The sequence below is a fragment of the Primulina tabacum genome, chromosome 1, assembly GCF_025594145.1.
Source record: "Primulina tabacum isolate GXHZ01 chromosome 1, ASM2559414v2, whole genome shotgun sequence".
In the NCBI taxonomy this organism is placed as follows: domain Eukaryota; kingdom Viridiplantae; phylum Streptophyta; class Magnoliopsida; order Lamiales; family Gesneriaceae; genus Primulina; species Primulina tabacum.
Window position 1 is genome coordinate 8,322,756 of NC_134550.1, and position 19,864 is coordinate 8,342,619.

The following is a 19,864-nucleotide window of genomic DNA, read 5'->3' on the forward strand; positions in this document are numbered from 1 at the left end:
TGTCTATAGTAACTAGTATATATAATGTTTAAGCACTTCGATTTTGGTTCCATAACCTATAAAGTTAGATGGGTGCATGAGCAGGTAGAGTTCAATCAATCTTAAGATATTATTAATAATTCATGTTTTGTTACGTTACACTCACTGCAAGAAATTTTCTAATTAACAACGCACATACGACAACGGTTTTTTTAACAACGATTTTAGTAAAAACCGTTGCTGTATATTGTTTTTTTAAGTAAAAGACAACAGTATTATAAAACTGTTGTCTTTTGGGGGGTCAAAGATAAAAAACCATTGTCTTCTGGGGGTCAAAGACAACGGTTTTTTGGGTCAATGAACCGTTGTCTTTGAGCGTTTATGACAACGGTTCATAGAACCGTTAGACGAACCGTTGTCTATTAGCATGTTTTTTTTTTGGACAATTGACAACGATATTGTAGCTGTTGCCATATTTAGCGACGGTTTTGCTAAAATCGTCGCTAAATTTAGCGATGGTTATACCAAATCGTCGCTAATTTCAAAATTGCGACGGTTTTATGAACTGTCAACACTTAAAAATTTTTCTTTCGCTTTAATTTTTGATAAATTTTTAATTGTTAGTTAAGCTCAGGAATATTGCAAAGATAGTAAGATTATAAGTTTTTTTTAGATTTTTTAAATTAATGGTTAAAAACCATTGTCTTTGAACGAGCCCTTTAACCACAGAGGTTTTAACATTTCATCGTTGTCGTGTGATTTTTTTTTTCAGTGACTATATCATTGATTATACTCGTGTCTTGAGATATGGACTATTAGATAGATACATGATTGACATCTAATTAATCGCGCGAGCACGAATCCACGTTGACCTCGTTCTAATAAATAAATAAAATTATATTGTGAATTTATAATACATGTGAATTAATGAAAATAATGTAATAAATAAAGAAAAAGATATATTGTGCGTTGGAATGTATAAAGGTTTTTTCAACTTCTCAAAAGTTCCTAAAACAAATATATATATCAACATCATACAAAAAAATAACCAAACCTAGCTAGCTAGTTTCTTTAAGGAAATCAAACCCCACCAAGGCCTTCAGCAATGCCCCTTAACTCGGGCGGCACGGCGACGGGGAACACTACATTATCGTACAGAATCCCAGCGATGGCGGCTCCGATCAAAGGCCCGACCCAGTAGACCGCATGGTTCTTGAAATGCCCTCCTACAACGGCTGCCCCGAAGGAACATGCAGGGTTCATCGACCCTCCTGTGAATGGCCCGGATGCGAGTACATTTGCTCCGGCTATGAGTCCGATTGCCAGTGGCCCTATCGCTCCGATCGGACCCTTCTTCGGGTCAGAAGCTGCGTAGACTGTGTACACCAATGCAAATGTCATCACACCTTCGAGTATGGCTGCGCCGAATCCTGTCATCTCTTCAGCGATTCCATGCACCGGAACATGCTGAAAAACATGCCAAATAAATGGACAAATTTTTTGAAGAAATTAATTTCTCAAAAGTACTGATCATATTTTTCTATAAAAAGGATAACTGTTCATTTGAAATTTTTTTGTTACTTACATGAACTAACGTTTTCTATGTGTTGAATGGATTTAATTTTACCTGGCTAATGGTGATGGTTTTCAGCAAAAGGCATGCCATGACAGAGCCAAGCATTTGAACAATCCAATAAAATATGGTCATGGGAACCGAAATGTGTCCCCCAATCGCCATACCGAAGGTCACGGCCGGATTCACGTGTCCGCCCGAGATGTTGGCGGAGATATACACTGCCACCGATAATGCAAAGGCAGTAGCCACCGCATTGGCAACCAGGCTGGAAGAATCCGGCGCTGCATCCATCATCCGCCCTGAGATTTTACATTCAACAAATAGAGCTTAATGTCATCTTAAATTCGCCATATTATCTAAAATCTTTTCTACATATTTCTAAGACTAGAATATATATTAGCTATATACTTTATCAAAAAAATTATAATTCTAGAACATAGACAAATTTTGGGCTCTTATGTTGATCCACTAAATCACTTGCGAAGCCTAATCAATCAACTCGTTCAGTTCAATTATAACAAGAGTCCGAAATCAAGTTTAAGTTTCAACAGTCGCTCGCATTTTCAATGTCCATTCGTGACCAAATTATTTTATGATAAAATCATCCGCATGCATATATTTTAATTTTGGCATGCTTGAAATGCTAAAATGGAGACAGAGGAAGGAAAAATCCAAAGATAAAGGACGAGAACGCGAAGAAAAAAGCATACCGGAAGCCATGGTGGAGCCGATGGCGGCGAAAACGAAGATGAAAGTTGAGATGAACTCCGCCAAATATGATCTTAGAGCAATGGGAGTAATCGAGTGTTGCAAACGGGATCTGAGTGACGCCATTTTCAGGATAAATAAGCTTTCTGCAATCGATTCTGCAATTCTCAAAAATTACTCTTTTGGATTTTGTTAATGAAAAAGGATGGAAAATAGATAAAGTTGGTTATATTTGGTTTTAAGGGCGGGATGAGCAGTTGTGACGGTTGGTGATGGATTTTGAATTCTTAAGAGTGGGCCACGTGGCAGCTTGTGGTTGGCCCAGGTTTGACATTTTATTCGTTACTGATTGATTAATTAATTCATTCATTCCGAATTCCATTTTTTTCCTTTTTTTTTTGTGCATGCACGTTCATAGATATTTTAAGTCAAATTCAAGTCCAAATTGTTCATAGATACTAGTCATTCTATATACGCGATGCGTGTGTGTACAGTCTTTTTTATCATTATCGATGGACTAAAATGAAATTTGACAAATTATGAAGGGACTAAATTGATATTTGAATTGTTGAAATAAAAAAATAAAAATAAAAGTGTGTTTTGAAATTTTTTAAAAAAACAAAAAACAAAAGTGTAATATTAGTATCATATAATGGTAAAATTGGAAGAAAAATTAATGTCATTCCTAAATGATGAATATCATGTCTTCAATATTAATAAAATATAATAGATTTTAAGTCAACTTCAAGTCCAAATTATTTTTTCAACGGCGTATGAAGCACCAGAGAATTTAAATATATGTAAACTAAATGAGCTCGTGATCCCTAGTTATAATTTGACCTTTGATTAATGATGGTTGATACCTAAGTTTTAATCAAATGGATCATAAAACTCTATAGAACTCGAGCACAAAATGATTCGATTTTTAACTTCCAACTCGGGTTTATATAAAAATACAAATAACATTAACCTCGTCCAAGATAAATTCCGCTTTCCATTAACTCGCTCAGTATCATTCCTAGAGGGCGATGCCGAATCCTGTCTATCAACAGAAGCATTCATTTCTTGAACATGAGGTGGATTCACAATGGCCATTGGTGTTATGGAATCATCTTCTAGGTGAGCTTTCATCTCTCTGTGCTCCTGGCAGATTGCACACCAATGCATACAGCAATGCACCATGCAAGGGTCGCAAGGCGAGTTCTACATTGGAGCATGGATATGGTGAATTAAAAATGAAACAACATATCTCCCTACTTTAGACACTTGGTGTTAAGCCATAAGCCCGACAGCGAACCCAAACCTAATGAATGTCAGAGTCTCAAACTGATCAACCATTCCAAAATTTAACAACAAACCATGTTAGTAATATTTCATCTAGGAAAGGCATGAAATAACAGAAAATGAAAGAGCAGCACTCATGAATGAACACCAGCCAGCACTTTTGAAACAGAACTGATACCTACTCGTTTTTTAGAAGTGAAACTATTAGCGACTGAGCACTGTGTGTTCATATGATACGTTAGGATTATTGTCTCATTTTTAGTAAAAATTAATTTCACAGTATTTGGTGATAGTGATTCTAAATATTATAATAATTAACAAAAATAATTGGTTAGTTATTGTGAAGGTATTTAAACGATTTTTTTAAAAAAAAAACATGCCAAGAGACCAAGTGCAGTTATTATGTGGTTATCTCTCTTCTTAATATAATCGGCCTTAAAAACTAGGGATTCAAAAATAATATCGTTTTTTACTGAAACAAAACTCTTATATAACCAATCCAAACACACCCACAAATATTATTTGTTTGAAAAATCTCTGGCGGGAAAAGAAGAAAACTGATGAAAAAAGAATCAAAGACGATGGAACACATGCTTGACAGTTGGAAAATGACAGAGAGAAGACATTATATGAAAAACATATCTACAATGAAGCAACAGCTATCCGAAAAGGTGAAATCACATATAGCCTTTAAGCAAAAAAGAATTAAGAGCCTCTCAAAGTTTTAATATTTGGCAGCTTATCAATAATAAGTAAAACCAAATAAATAAAAGAATCAAGTTCACCTCGAGATGGTATTTCTTCTGCAATGACTGTCGTACAATCCCGGTGTATATTCCACACATCCACCAACTAAAAAACAAACCCTCCAAAATGAGGCAGGTAGTCCCTGGATCGATAAAACCATGTAGGGCTGCTGTTGCTGCAGCAAGTGCTAGGCCACCCTCCACAAACACGGCATGACAAATGCAGGGCCCAGTCCATGTAGCGTCATCTCTCACTTGTTCAAAGTTACGACCAAACAAAACGCATGGACAAAATAGTCCCGTCCAGCCTATTGCAGGAATCAAGAAAGGAAGGCCATTAATAGTATATTGAAAGTTAATGTGCTCACATAACCATGAAAGCATTTCCCCACACTTCATAATATAGTTGATATATGTGAATTTTATGACTTTTTTCGCGCATATTTCACTGTCGTGCTCGTGCATACTGACATTATGACTGTATTTTTGTTGACTGTAGGTTGACCGATAAATCAAAAATGGGAAAAGTATGAAGGAAAGCGAACAAAATTCACGTCACGTAGACTCAATGAGCCAAAGGACGTATCGCATGCCTGAAGATGGAGAGAAGACAAAGTGTTGAAAAAATTGACCAAGGTAACCATGGATCTATCCCTGCTCCATAGTTACAACCGTGCTAGGTGTCACAAGGAACTCTCGTAACACTAGGCCATTTTCAAGGAATCAAAGGAAGCACAGCCATGGATCCATGGCCATGACAATGATTGGTTCCATCACCAGGCTCTGCAGATCTAATCTCTGTTTTACACTACGGAAGCCGCTGCCCAAGAACAGAAACATGTTATGCACAACAGCTAAGCTTTTAAGGCTGATCACGGATTCCTGCGACATCTGTGACCAAATCTGTACACAGTGTCAGGCCTCAATATTGTATTGGGGGAGTGACCATGTTTTCCATCCATGGTACATTGTCATCCTAAAACAGAAATGGTATTCATATAGAGTGGAAATGGTATGTCTCAAAACCGTGCTTAAATATGAAGGATCGACTCTCTATCCAAGACTATGTAACAAGCATGGAGATCAACTACGTTACCGTGATCCACATGAAGGTCAAAGAAAAGAACAATACAAGAGACCTGTTTACATTCCACGGTAGAAACCATGATCCGGTATCTTAACTGAAGAAAGGAGGCTCATGGACATGAGACTGCACGTTTTTCATCCGCCATAGAGAGATTGTGGACACACCCTCGGATCCTTGGTTCATCGATATGGACCAACCCTAGGGATTTTTGTTTCTCATTTGTTTGGAACCAAGATGCACTTTGTGTTGGAAAATTGGTTGCTCACAGCATGCTCCATATACTGGATTCGGAAGGTTGTTAGACATGAATTATCTATTTCATTTACTTGCTGTTCACGTATCCGGCGCTAGTCTTAGCAAGTCTTTTTTAATTGGACATTGAGCTCTAAGATCAATCAAATAAATTAAGAGTGTGATCAAACATTTGACAACATCTGACTATCCCTGATTTTGTAAAAAGTGGCTGATTTTGTAGGTAGATTTGTTTGGGTGCCGAGAGGTATCCCTGATCAAAGTAACCATCAAAGAACCAATGCAAGGTAAATCACAGCTTTCTCCAAAGCTTATCACAGAACCAGGTGTATTCCCTGTAATAACTTCCAAAACATTTATATTAGAGGATGATTCTCCTTATCATCGCTTTGCTACCTTGTTATGTCGATTATTGTAACGGATTTGAAATCATTTGCTCTGATCATCGAACTTTATCTATTTCGATTGGAAATTGTTTTGAAAGGTGTGTAGTACAAGAAGTTGTATTTTTTTTTAATGACGTGGGCTCTATTTTTTGATATGCACTTGGTAAACTCTCGGAGGCTAACGTAGTAGTCTGCAAATCACGCTAGCCAAATAGCTCTAGACTGACGTTATATCACACATCAATCTTCTTTATCGTTTCATCCTACAAGTCAAATAGTCATGCTCACAAATAGCTAGAGTGCTTATCAACTGACATTCTACTGAAGTTCAACTTTGATCGAGTTTGAGTCAACCTTGTGCACCTTCTTGTGTTTCTCAAGAACATTTTATTTCAAGCTCGAACACTCAGAGTTCGAGTAATGGAAGCTTTTTATTTTTAAATATTAATTAATTAAAATATTATTTTATCTTTAATTGTATCACGAATTATATATTTTGACAATCGATTTGTTATATACGTTAAAGAATATTCCGGTCAATAAATATCGAACTTCAGCTTAAATTTTCCGAAAAATTCTTGAGCCAAAATTTTAGCTTGATAAAGCTCACTCACAATCTCAAATATTTAATATATAGTCGATTGCCAAACCATATGAAATCTATGAATCTAAAAAGTTCGATGATGTTTATAAAATTTGTAGCAGTAGACTTAAAAAGATGATTAACAAATGACTATGATTTGAAACATCTTACTCTGATTATTGCGTAAATTCGATCAAAGTTTAAGGATTTAACAAATGGTCGATTTCTTGAAATAAGAAAAGAGTAAGAAAATCACGAACCATCCATACTTTATTATAATAATATTTTCTATAAATATGATTCTATTATAATTTAAGGTCATTTAGATGAGGGGGAAAAAAAGAGAGAATCCGTATATTTAAGCAAAATCTTAAAAAACGACGATGACTATATAAAATTACATATAGTAAGTTTAAAAAAATAATTATGTTTTGTTAATAATGTGCGCTAAATACAAATAAATAGATAATAAATAAGAATGGGTTTCCAATAATAAATAAATAAATGAAGGAGTGAGTCCATCTGACCTGGCCCATAGCCCGAAGTCCGGCCCATCGAAAACTATACTTTGTTTAAATTTGTTTACAGTTATGTGATGATGATATGGATCCAAAGAAATATATATGTGGTGGAGGGTATACAATTTTTCACGTCGATCATTTAGCATAAGGCGAAAACAGCTTTAAACTTCTACAATAAGAAAAAATTAAGACAAATAATTTGATGCTTTTAATAGCCTTGATTGCTTAATACACGCAATGGATTTGTTTGTGTATTTTTTTGTTCTTGAGAAAGTTGTTGAGGCCAACAGTTTATTTGGTGCGCATTACTGCTCGACATTTTGGGTGCACAGCCACGGAAATGATGGGTGCCGTCTTTTTCGAGGTGTTGTTTCTCATGGTAATCTATTGCTATGTGAGATCAAGGTATCATCTTCTGTCATTTTATCCTTGTTCTTGGTTTATTTCAATACACAGTGTGTTGGAACTTTTCAAATTCGCAATCTTAATTTTGATGTTAACAAAACTTGTTATTTTGTGTTACTAAATTTTTACTTTAGTCTGCAGAAGATAGGATCAATTACGAGCTGTTTACATCACAAACTGAAGACCCAACTGATCGCACAAACTGAATCAGGCGAACTGATACGTCAAATGAGTAGCTCGGCTGACTGTCCAGTTGATGGGTAGCTCAGCAGGAGAACCTCAGAAGCCAGGCCAGCCAAAGGAGTGTTCAACTGATGAAGAAACCCAGCTGATCAGTTCAACTGAACGAGAGTGAAATCAACTGACGAGTCAACTGATTTCACAAGCCCAACTGAAGATCAGTTCAGCTGACTAGTTCGGAGCATCAGTTAAGAATCTTTCAGTTGTAAATGAAGACAAACTCATTCAGTGGATTCCAGATATACATAAAGATACAAATAAATTGTCCAGTCAAAGGATAATAATGAACGTTTCATCAGAGCATTAAAGACAAATGTTTCAGAAGGGCAGTCGAGACACGAAGTCCAAGGAAAGAATTCAAGATGCAACGGATACAATAATTGAGTCTCACTGTACGATCAATTTCCCGCCTATAAATAAAAGATCAGTGAATATCAAAAATATGGAGTGTGTGAAGATACAAAGAAAATGGGCTCGCATATTGCATATTAGCTTACAAGAAGCAATCAGCCTAGAGGGACACTTCAACGTGTTATCAGCTTAGATTAGAAGTATATTTCCCTCAGTGTGTGGGAACACATTTCCGGTGTATTCTTTGTTCAGTTCCCCCACACACACACGCTCACCGCCTCCACCCAAATACAGTCTTGTACAAAGACGTTAAACTTGTGTATGTAGTCTTTGACACACAAACGTTAAAGATGTGTAGACTGAAAGGTGTTGCCTTCAGTTTAGGCTAGGAGTTCAGTTGAAGCAGTAGTGTAAGTCCTAAACTGAGTTGGTTTATACAAGTAGTTGTATAAATCAAAGTTTTCTAGTGGATCCTACCCGAGGTGGAGAAGGGGTGACGTAGGAGCGGTTGAAATCTTCGAACATCCATAAACATATCTTGTGTATTTAACTGATGAACTGTTGTTTTCAAACTGACTTGATCAGATAGAGCATCTGTCGGTTCACTTCTTGCTATAACTGAACTGATATATGTGACAACTGATCTTCTGTTTTTCAGTTATTCAGTTTATATAAGTTAAAATGTTTTCTAATTTAACAGTCTTCTTCACGAAGTATTACTTCGAGTTTCTTCTACTTGGTTTTTAACCAAACTCGATTTAATTCACCGATGTTAACATTCACAGGTGGTAGTCTCGAGCTCGAGCGACCTTTATCCTTGTTTTAGACCGCTGATTCGACTAAGTACCTGTTTAAAATATACGGTACACTTGCTAATAAGTTTCATGATCTTACCTTGCGACACAGACCTTATGGTACCTATTGTATATTCAAGAACTTTATTTATGCAGTTTGAATGGGTATACAGATAAAGTATAATGTCATAATCGAATAAAATCGTAAAATATGATTAAAATAGACATTGTTTTACATCAATAAAAGCATAAACCACAAGTTGGCTTGCCGGACACCTAACACTTTCAAATACTATCTTAATATAATAAAAACCATCCTATCCCAGGCCGTAGACATCGGTAAATTTTCACCTTGATCATAGTAGGCGAAGTCTTCTAAAGGCTTTCTGAATAACTTCAACGTGCTTTCTATGGTAGTCGTAAAGTTTGAGACGTGGAGCCAATGTCCAGCTTGGTCCCAAAGTCATTTAGCAAAAGCGCTTTCGAGGGTAGTCATGAAGAAGGAGACATGGAGCCAATGTCGAGCTCGGTCCCATAGTCATTTTAGCAAAAGCATGACGAAAATTGACACGATTGAATCGTGGGCGGAGTAAGTGACAGAGAATAGACACACTGTTCAGTCTTTCTTTATATTTAGCTTGTCTTTGGATCATTCGTTGCGTTTGGAGTGGATCTCCACATCTTGGCATTTTTTGATAAAGTAAAATGGTGACACTTCAACCTAACAGCCTACCGCATCATGTGTTTCAGGTACCATTCTGAATTCTGGTCCAACTTTCTGGGCCACTTATTTTGACCGACAAAATGGTGCTGGGCTGAAAGGGAAAGTGAGGGGTAATTTAGTTGAAGTATGGAGCATAGGATGTGTTTCAAACCGAGTTCATGATATTCTCGATGCGTGCGTGCGTCGACGCAATTCTATACGGTGTTTGAATGAACCTGTTGTGACTGTTTTTGTCTTGCGACCACCAGTAAGTTATCATATCAAACACTTCATATGCATGCCTACAAATATGAGCTATTTTGCTACTCTAAAAGAACCGGTATTTCGGCGCACATGATGTGTGATAAAATAGTGGATCGTTCTTAATAATAATAATAATAATAATATAATGATATAACACATGTTATATACATGAAACGAAATTAGTTTAATGATTAATTTGGTTGATTTTGGTTAAAGTAGTGTGAAATGCAATAATAATATTAAAAAAACACGTGTAAGAAAAAAAAGTTGAGTTGGAGGATTTTTCATGCAAAAAACGTTTTTGTCTTATTGTCTCGCTAGTAAATTTTGTGAAACGGATATGTGATTCGGCTCAACTCAAAAAATATTATTTTTTATGTCACAATTGTTACTTTTCATGGTAGGTATTGATTGAGTTGATCCGTCTAACAAATATATGTCATGATTGATTTTCGAACTTGATATATCATTCTAAATTTGTATATCTTCGTGTCATATTAGTTATAAGTCATCGCATAATAATAATGATATTTTAGGTGAAACAAAAAAGTTTTCCCAATATCCAAACACATCAAAAATAGTTTGGACAATAGATATGAAGTGTTATTTTGCAATTTTCAAATTCTTGGAGGGTCCAGATGTAACTTCTATAAAATTTAAGAATCATTTTGATTGTAAAAATTACAAAGTCAGAAAATTAATGTACTTTGAAATTATAGAAATAGGGCAATTTTCACCATCTTCCATTTATGACATGGTGTGTAAAAGTGTCATTTTACTTTTATAGGTTCTTGGTAATGTTACATTATTGGTAGAAACGTATATATGTTTGTATTTTATTTTATTTTATTATTCATTTATTTGATATATAAAAATTATTTTAATCCCATTAAAGTTATACTGATTTTTTTTTTAAAAAAAAAGCACAGTAATTTGAATAATTGCAGTGAAAATAACATGTTTGAACAAGGGATTCCTTCTAGAACATTTGACCCACAACAATAAAAACATCTTCGAAGAAATTGACCGAACATCCTCGAACAAGGTCCCAACAGCTAATTAAATCTCGGGAAAATATATTTTTTAAACGAGCTTTTATAAAAGTTAAGTTTTAGGTTAACCGACGGGAGAACACAAGCTTAAATAATTATCTTTTGTTTTATTAAAAAATGAATATGTTAAAACCTAAATTAGAAAAAAAAAAACTAAAATTTTCATTTTTAAAAAAAATTTCAGTAAATTTGGTTTTTTTTTTTCTTTTGAAATGCCGATAATATTATTTTATACTAGTTTATTGGGCTCTAATTCAATATAACTGGTAATATTTGAGTTTTTTTAGAGTGAATTTTAAAATAGTTTTTGCATCATATATATACATCATACCTTTTTGTGTACGGAACGGTCCAATCTGGTAGGCGTAATGTCGATCATGTTGCGTCTTGGCTTTTCATCCGACTTTGGTCCATTTTAGGGAGTCTTGTTTTTTGTTTTTTTTCCTCTTTAAACAAAACTTATGTAGGAAAATGTAAAAATAAGACAAAAATACATATTTGTTGAAAAATAATATTTAAAATATGTGTATTGAATATTTGAATGTTGAATATTTAAATGTTGAAAATAAGAGTTGTAAATATTGAAAATTAGTGTGTGGTGGTGTAGGTAATGATGAATTTATTTTTGGATTATTTGTAAAGATTTTCAATAAATAGATATCTCATTTGTGAAGAAAATCACAATTGAGTTGAGAAAAAATATTATAAAGTGTGTAGTTTGATAATTTTGAGAGTTTGAGATTTTTACTTTTTATCATAAATTTTTACTTTTCACAACAATAGATATATTAGGCACTAGAAATTTGTCATTTATAGAATCCAAGGAGTCAATACTCAATAATCTGTAAGTTGGCTGCGGTAGCTGCCTGAGACAATTACTTTAAAATAATTTCATGACTAAATTATTCATATTTTTTAAAAACGTGTGGCATTCAACGAAATCAATAATTTAGTAACAAAAACTTGTGTGAAACAGTCTTATGGGTCGTATTTTGTGAGATAAATATCTTATTTGGATCATTCATAAAAAAATATTACTTTTTATACTAAGAGTATTAATTTTTATTGTGAATATCGGTAGGGTTTTGACACGTATAAAAATTCATGAGATCGTTTTACAAGAGACCTACTTTAATTTAATACGCATATAATCATCATCTCTATGGTGGTATAGTGATATAAATTTCTTTATATTTGAGTTTGAAACTTGCTTACAGCGAAAAAACCGATCTTCCAAAAATTACGAAATTTCATATTTTTAACAACATTTCCTTCAAATTTGGTTCTGAAATTTTGAAAATAAAGTCGTTTCATTTAATTTTAAAAATCGATAAATTTTATTTAAATAATTTTTCTTTAAAAAAAAAACTAGTTTATTCTGTTTTAATTTTGATCACATGCATCATAAATATCACTGTCTATTGTTATATATATATATAGTAAACACCTAGAAAAGACACCAACTTTTTCTTCCAATTATATCTTTATATGTTACTAATATTACACTTTTGTTTTTTTGTTTTAATTCCAACACACATTTTTATTTTTATTTTTATTTTTTCAACAATTCAAATATCAATTTAATCTTTTCATTTCATTTTAATTCATCGATAATGATAAAAAAAGATTGTATACATCTATACTATATTATTAAGTGTGAGGACATGATAATAACTAACTAGAGAGAACACCAAATTTTTTTCCAATTTTATCCTTATATTATATTAATATTACACTTTTGATTTTTGTTTTTTTAAAAAAAATTTCAACACACACTTTAATTTTTATTTTTTTTATTTCAACCATTCAAATATATATCAATTTAGTCTCTGCATAATTTGTCAAATTTTACCTTAGTCCATCGATAATGATAAAAAAAATTGTACATACATGTATCGTGTGTGCAGAATAACTAGTATATATTGTGTCTCAAGAGTAAATGAGAGAGAGACAAAAATCCAGCTGACATTGAAAGTGACAAAAAGGAAAAAGGAGCCCACGGTATTAACGTGGCCGTGTCATCACTGACACGGTTCACCCGTGGCATTACAGCAACTATCCCCACGAAGTCGTACGTCCACGTATGCGCCTTTACAAAGATTTCCCTTTTAGGCCCCATTTTTTATGAACGCTTTTTCTTTCCCTAATGTATATATATATAATATTAAAATATGCCACAAATAGTTTGATACATACGTGCAGCCGGTGGCTGAAGTTTGTCATAATTGTGATTATAATTTAAATTTGTAAAATAAAAATATTGATGTTTTTATGTAGGTGTGCATAGGGGTGGGAAAAAATACCGAAAAACCGTACCGAAAAAATACCGAACTTACCGAAAAAATCGGTATACCGAACATTTCGGTACGGTATCATACCGTACCGAAATTTTCGGTATCGGTATCGGTATGAAATATTTTTTTTTTCGGTATTTCGGTATATACCGAAATACCGAAAATAATTTTTTATTATTATTATTTTTTAAATTTAAGTTCGGTATACCGACAAAATTTTCGATGTCGGTACGGTACCGGTATGAAATTTTTCCATACCAAAAATTCGGTATACCGCACAGTATACCGTATCGATATGAAAAAATTACATACCGATATTTTCGGTACGGTATACGGTACCGTAGTTCAGTACGGTATACCTACCGTACCCACCCCTAGGTGTGCAATCATTAGTTTGTTCGAAAATAAGAGAATGAGTGATGAAAATAAAAGTTGTAAATATTAAAAATTAATATGTAATAATGTATTTATTTTTAGATTATTTTCAAAAAAAATTTATAAATAGGTCTCTCACTTTTTGTGAAGAAAAACGTTTTTAAGTGAGAAAATTTTATATAAGCGTATAGTTTAATATATTTTGAGGGTTTGATATTTTTACTTTTTGTCGTAAATTATTACTTTTAATATGTTATCAGCACGATACTCGAAGGATCTCCATATTTTTTCAAACTCCAAAATACAAGAAAGGGTAACAATATTCAAAAGTAAAAATATTTATTTTACTGTTTATTTATTTTTTGTATATATATATTTAATATATAATATCATGTTATTATATAAAAGGAGTTTATGACACCTCATTATAATAACGTGATGTAATAATATTATTACACTGCTTATATATTTTTATTGCATATATTTGAATAATATCATATTATTATATAAAAAGAGTCTATGACACCTCACTATAATAATTTGATGTGATTATTTCATTGTTTATATATTTTTATTGTGTTATATAATAATTATATATATATATATATTTGTATAATGTCACAATATTATATAAAAGGAGTCTTTGACACATCATTATAATAATGTGATATGATATACAAATGATTTAAACATGATTCACATTATATACATCATATTATATCATAAAAGTTACATATACATACATTTATTTTTTAGATATTTTGTAATGGTCATAAACGACTAGTTTTTACCCTGTAAATATGATTTTACAAATACATTCAATAACTTCAAACTTACACTTCTTCCCTAAAAATTTTCTTAATTAAAATTTTCGAAAAAGAAGAAGATGATTTTTTCAAAGTTATTTTGTATAATTATTTTGGTTATTATACTCACTAGTCTTGTATTTATCGGAGAATATCCGCCTCATATTTTTTTTTATTTTTAAGAATGCTTGTATTTATAATTTATCTGTTACTTTCTATTGTCATATTAATATATTTATAACTTAGTTAATAAAATGCATTGTTATTTTTATAGTACCATCATGTCAAATTTGGCAAGGTCGAATTTGTTGCGCTTGACATTACGGGAAAAAATTATATGCAATGGACTCTCGATATAGAAATGCATCTTGAGTCATTGGGTCTAAATGAGACCATTAAAGAAAACAGTATCTCATCATCACAAAAAAAACAAAAGTTATGATATTTTTGCGTCGACGAATATCTCACTAAAAAGATCACATGGCTTTATGAAAAAGATTAAAAGAAATATTTGAACTAATAAGGGAAATTATACTTCTGACAACCCCGGATGAATGGAATACATTAAGATTTCAATATTTTAAAAAAGTCAGTGAATACAATTCAGCGATGTATCGAATAATCTCGCAATTAAAATTTTGTGGACATGAGATTACTGAATCAGAAATGCTCGAAAAAATATTTTTCACTTTTCACGTATCAAATATAACTCTACAATAACAATATAAAGTGCGTGTATTTGCGAGATATTCTGAGCTTATCGCATGTCTTCTTGTGGCAGAAAAGAACAACGAGCTGCTAATGAGAAATCATCAGTCCCGACCCACTGGATCAATAACATTTCCAGAAGTAAATTTTGTAAGTAAAAAATGAATTTAAACCTGAAAACCAAAATCAAAGTCAAAGATAAGGTTTTGGTCGAGGTCGAAATCGAGGTCGTGGACGTGGACGTGGAAGTTGTCGTGGCCGTGGTCGCGGCCGTGATTTTGAAAACAATCGAGGTGGTTATTTTTATAACTCATCTCAAAATGATGTCACGAGCACCCACTGAAAATGCATTATGAGAACATGAGTATTAATGAAAATCACTCAGAACAATTTAAAAGTTCTTGTTTTAGATGCGCCACTCCATGACATTTATCTCGTATTTGTCGAGCCCCCGATCACCTTTGTAAGCTCTATAAAGAATCGATAAAGAGAAAAGAAAAATAGATCAAGTTCACTAAATCCAAGTGACTGTTTGAATGATTCAACTCATTTCGATGCTGCATATTTTCTAAATGATTTATCTGAAAATTATCAATGTATTGGTGGAATAGAAATGTAAAATATTTTATTTTTCATTTGCTTATATGCTAATGTTTTATTGTATAATTATGATATGCATTATATTTTTCAATAAATTACATATATATTGTAAGTAATTTTTTTCATTGCATGTTTTTTTTGAAGTTCAAATATGAAAAATGTTATGAACAAAGCTAAACAGGGAACCAATCTCATAGAAGTTTGCATACTTGATAGTGGTACGCCGTACACAATTCTCCGAGATAAAAAAATATTTCTTAGAACTAAAACAAACAAAAACAGGTGAATACAATATCAGGTCATGTAGATTTGATTAAAGGTTGTGGTAAAACACATTTTTTTGTTACTTAATGGTATACAATTTATGATAAATGATGATTTGTATTCACCACAATCAAAAATAAAATTTGTTGAGTTTTAATGACATATATTAACATAGGTATGATACTTAGACAATAAATGAAAGAAATGAGAAATATATGTGTTTTACCACATATAAATCACGAAAAAAATATGTAGTTGAAAAGCTATTAATGGTCCCTGTTGGATTGCATTATACGCATATAAGTTCAATTGAATCAAACATGATAGTTGATAATTCATCAATATTGGCATGATCGATTAGGACATCCTGGTTCAACAATGATGCGAAGAATTATAGAAAACACACATGGTCATCCGCTGAAAGACCAGAAGGTCTTTCAAAATAATAAGTTTCAATGTAAATCATGTTTTCTTAGAAAAATTATTATAAGACCATCATCAGCTAAAATCCAAACTGAATTACCAATGTTTCTTGAACATATTCAGGATGATATTTGTGGGCCAATTCATCCACCATGTTGACCATTTAGATATTTTATGGTATTGATCAATGCCTCCAGCAGATGGTCACATGTATGTTTATTATCAACTCAAAATGTGGCATTTGCAAGATTACTTTCTAAAATAATAAAATTGTGGAATCAATTTTTCGATCATACAATAGAGAAAATTAGACTTGATAATACTGGTGAATTTTTACTTCCCAGACTTTCAATGATTGTTGTATGTCAATGGAAATCATCGTTGAGCATCTTGTTGCTCATGTACATACACAAAATGGATTAGTTGAATCGTTGATTAAACGTCTAAAACTAATTGTTAGACCAATGATTATGAAAACAAAACTCATTGTTTCTATATGGGGACATTCAATTTTATACGTTTTTGTATTAATTCGCATTAGACCAACTGCATATCATAAATACTCCTCATTGCAGCTTGCCTTTGATAAAGAACCAGATATTTCACATCTAAGAATTTTTGGATGTATGGTATACGTGCTTATTGCACCGCCTCAACGCAAAAACGAGACCTCAAATAAAGATCAAAATTTATGTTGGTTATGATTGCCCATCAATAATTCGATATTTTAAACCTCAGACAGACGACGTGTTTACAACACATTTTGCTGATTGTCATTTTACTGAAGAAATCTTCCCAATTTTAGGGGGAGAAAATAAGTATATCAAAAAGGAAATTACATGGTATACAACATCATTGTTACATCTGGATTCAAGAATTAAATAATGTGAAAAGGATGTACAACAAATTTTCTACTTGCAAAAAATAACAAATCAAATGCCATGTACATTTTCTGACACAAAAAGGGTAACTAAATCATATATACATGCTGTAAAATGCTCATGTTCAAATTGAAATTTCAAAGAAACAAATTGAAGATACTCATGATGTCATAAAACGATTGAAGTGTGGAAGACCAGTCGGTTTCAAGGATAAAAATCCTCGAAAAAGAAAAGCATATAGAAACACGATGATCACAAAATAGATAATGATATTCCGACAGAAATATATGATGATGAAAATGTTCTGTTAGAACCACAAACTGATGAGAATCGTGAAATCTCTATCAATTATATTAAGACTGAGAAAATAAGGAACCGAAGGATATAAAAAAAATTGATGAGATATTTTCTTACAATGTGGCATTTGACATCATAAATGACAATGAAGATCACTAACCAAAATCTTTTGGTGAATGTAAAAATCGACATGACTGGATAAAATGGATCAGAATGTGTAAAACCTGTTGGGTACAAATGGGCTTTTATTCGAAAGCGAAATGAGAAAAATGAAATAATAAGATATAAAGCTCGTCTTGTTGCACAAGATTTTTCTCAAAGGTCTGGAATTGATGATGAAAAAACGTATTCTCCTGTTATGGATACAATTACGTTTCGGTATTTGATTAGTTTGGCGGTATCTGAAAATTTAGAAATACGTTTTCTGGATGTTGTCACATCTTACTTATACGGATCACTCGATAGTAATATATATATATATATATATATATATATATATATATCATTAGAAAAACAACATTCAGATGCGTAATTATTCATGTATATGTTGATAATTTAAACATCATTAGAACGAATAAAGAAATTTAAGAAATTGTGTTGTACTTGAAAGAAGAATTTGAAATGAAGAACCTTGGAAAAACAAAGTATTGTCTAGGTTTGCAAATTGAACAAAAATATGTGGAATATTTGTTCACCAGTCAAATTATAAAGAAAATGTCTTTTGTAGGACCGAGCGCTTGCCGCTTTACCAAAAGCTATAGCTAGTAGTAATGGTGCAACTCAAATCTTTTAAACCACACAGCAGCCCAAGCACCACGATTCGATCGCTCTACCAATCAAGGACAATTATTGCACACAACAATCTCCCTCTCAATAATTGCACTCCTTGCAATCAATGGGAACCGAACCCATGACCTTGGCTCTGATACCAATTGTAGGACCGAGCGCTTGCCACTTTACCAAAAGTTATAGCTAGTAGTAATGGTGCAACTCAAATCTTTTAAACCGCACATCTGCTCAAGCACCACGATTCGATCGCTCTACCAAGCAGGGACAACTATCGCACTCAACACCATTAAACGTTTTAATATCGATAAATCAAATCCTTTAAGTACTCCAAAGATTATTAGATCATTAAACATAGAAAAAGATCCATCATGTCCATGTGAAGATGATGAATTCTTGGTCTAGAAGTACCATATCAAGTGCTATTAGTTCCCTTATGTATCTTGCAAATTGTACAAGATCTGTATATCTTTTGCTGTAAATTTATTGACAAGATTTAGCTCATATCCAACAAAGAGACACTGAAACATAATTAAACATATATTCTGTTATCTACGAGGAACGTCAAAATTGAGACTTTTGTATTCAAAAGATGCAAATCAAAGCATAATTGGTTATGCTTGTGTTGGATATTTATCTAATCCACACAAGGCACGTTCCCAAACCAGATATGTATTTACTTGTGGAGGCACTGCAATTTCTTGGCATTTACAGAAACAAATATTCGTAACAACTTCATCAAATAATGCCGAGATTATTGCACTACATGAAGCAAGCCATGAATGTGTGTAGCTAAAACCAATGACTGAACGTATCAAAATCTCATGCGGATTATCATTTGACAAGAAGCGTGTGACACTATATGAAGATAATGTTGCATGTGTTACTCAAATGAAAGAATGATAGATAAAAAACGACATAACTAAACATATATCCGCTAAGTTCTTCGCATTCACCCAAGAGTTTGAGAAAATTAAATATATTGATATTCATCATATTCGGTCAAGTGAAAACTCATCAGATCTCTTCACAAAGGCACTTCCTATGACAATATTCAGAAGACATATATATAATATTGAGATGCGCAATCTACAAAATTTGTGAAGAATCGTTCGTGTTAACATGAGGGGGAGTTTACGTGACTGAATTCTTTTTCCCTTATTATATTTTTTATCCCAATGAGTTTTTCCTAGTAAGGTTTTTAACGAGGTAATAAACACGTAATGAAGACGATCATTATATCATGATCATCATCACAAGGGATAGTGTTGAAAATAAGAGATTAAATGTTGAAAATAAGAGTTGTAAATATTGAAAATTAGTGTGTGATGATATTTTTATTTTTGGATTATTTTCAAAAAAATTGTATAAATAAGTTTTTCATTTTGTGGAAAAAACACAATTGATTTGAGAAAATTTTATAAAAGTGTGTAGCTTAATATATTTTGGGAGTTTGATTTTTTTTATTTTTTACCATGAATTTTTAATTTTAACAGGGT

The 19,864-nt window shown here is 32.6% G+C and overlaps 2 protein-coding genes across 2 annotated transcripts; both read right to left on the reverse strand.

Annotated features, from left to right (window-relative positions):
* Positions 1-961: 961 nt before the first annotated feature.
* On the reverse strand, positions 962-2,449 carry LOC142517658 (putative aquaporin TIP5-1). The gene is made up of 3 exons (XM_075620023.1): positions 2,266-2,449; positions 1,607-1,854; positions 962-1,446 (listed from the first exon to the last, which is right to left on the reverse strand). Exons 1-3 carry the CDS (start codon positions 2,387-2,389, stop codon positions 1,060-1,062), a joined length of 759 nt encoding a protein of 252 aa, XP_075476138.1. The 5' UTR covers positions 2,390-2,449; the 3' UTR covers positions 962-1,059.
* A 619-nt stretch (positions 2,450-3,068) lies between these two features.
* On the reverse strand, positions 3,069-5,817 carry LOC142556967 (cell number regulator 6-like). Its single transcript, XM_075668452.1, has 3 exons — positions 4,333-5,817; positions 3,234-3,466; positions 3,069-3,126 (listed from the first exon to the last, which is right to left on the reverse strand). The coding sequence occupies exons 1-3, from the start codon at positions 4,756-4,758 to the stop codon at positions 3,069-3,071; spliced, it is 717 nt and encodes a 238-aa protein (XP_075524567.1). The 5' UTR covers positions 4,759-5,817.
* Positions 5,818-19,864: the final 14,047 nt, after the last annotated feature.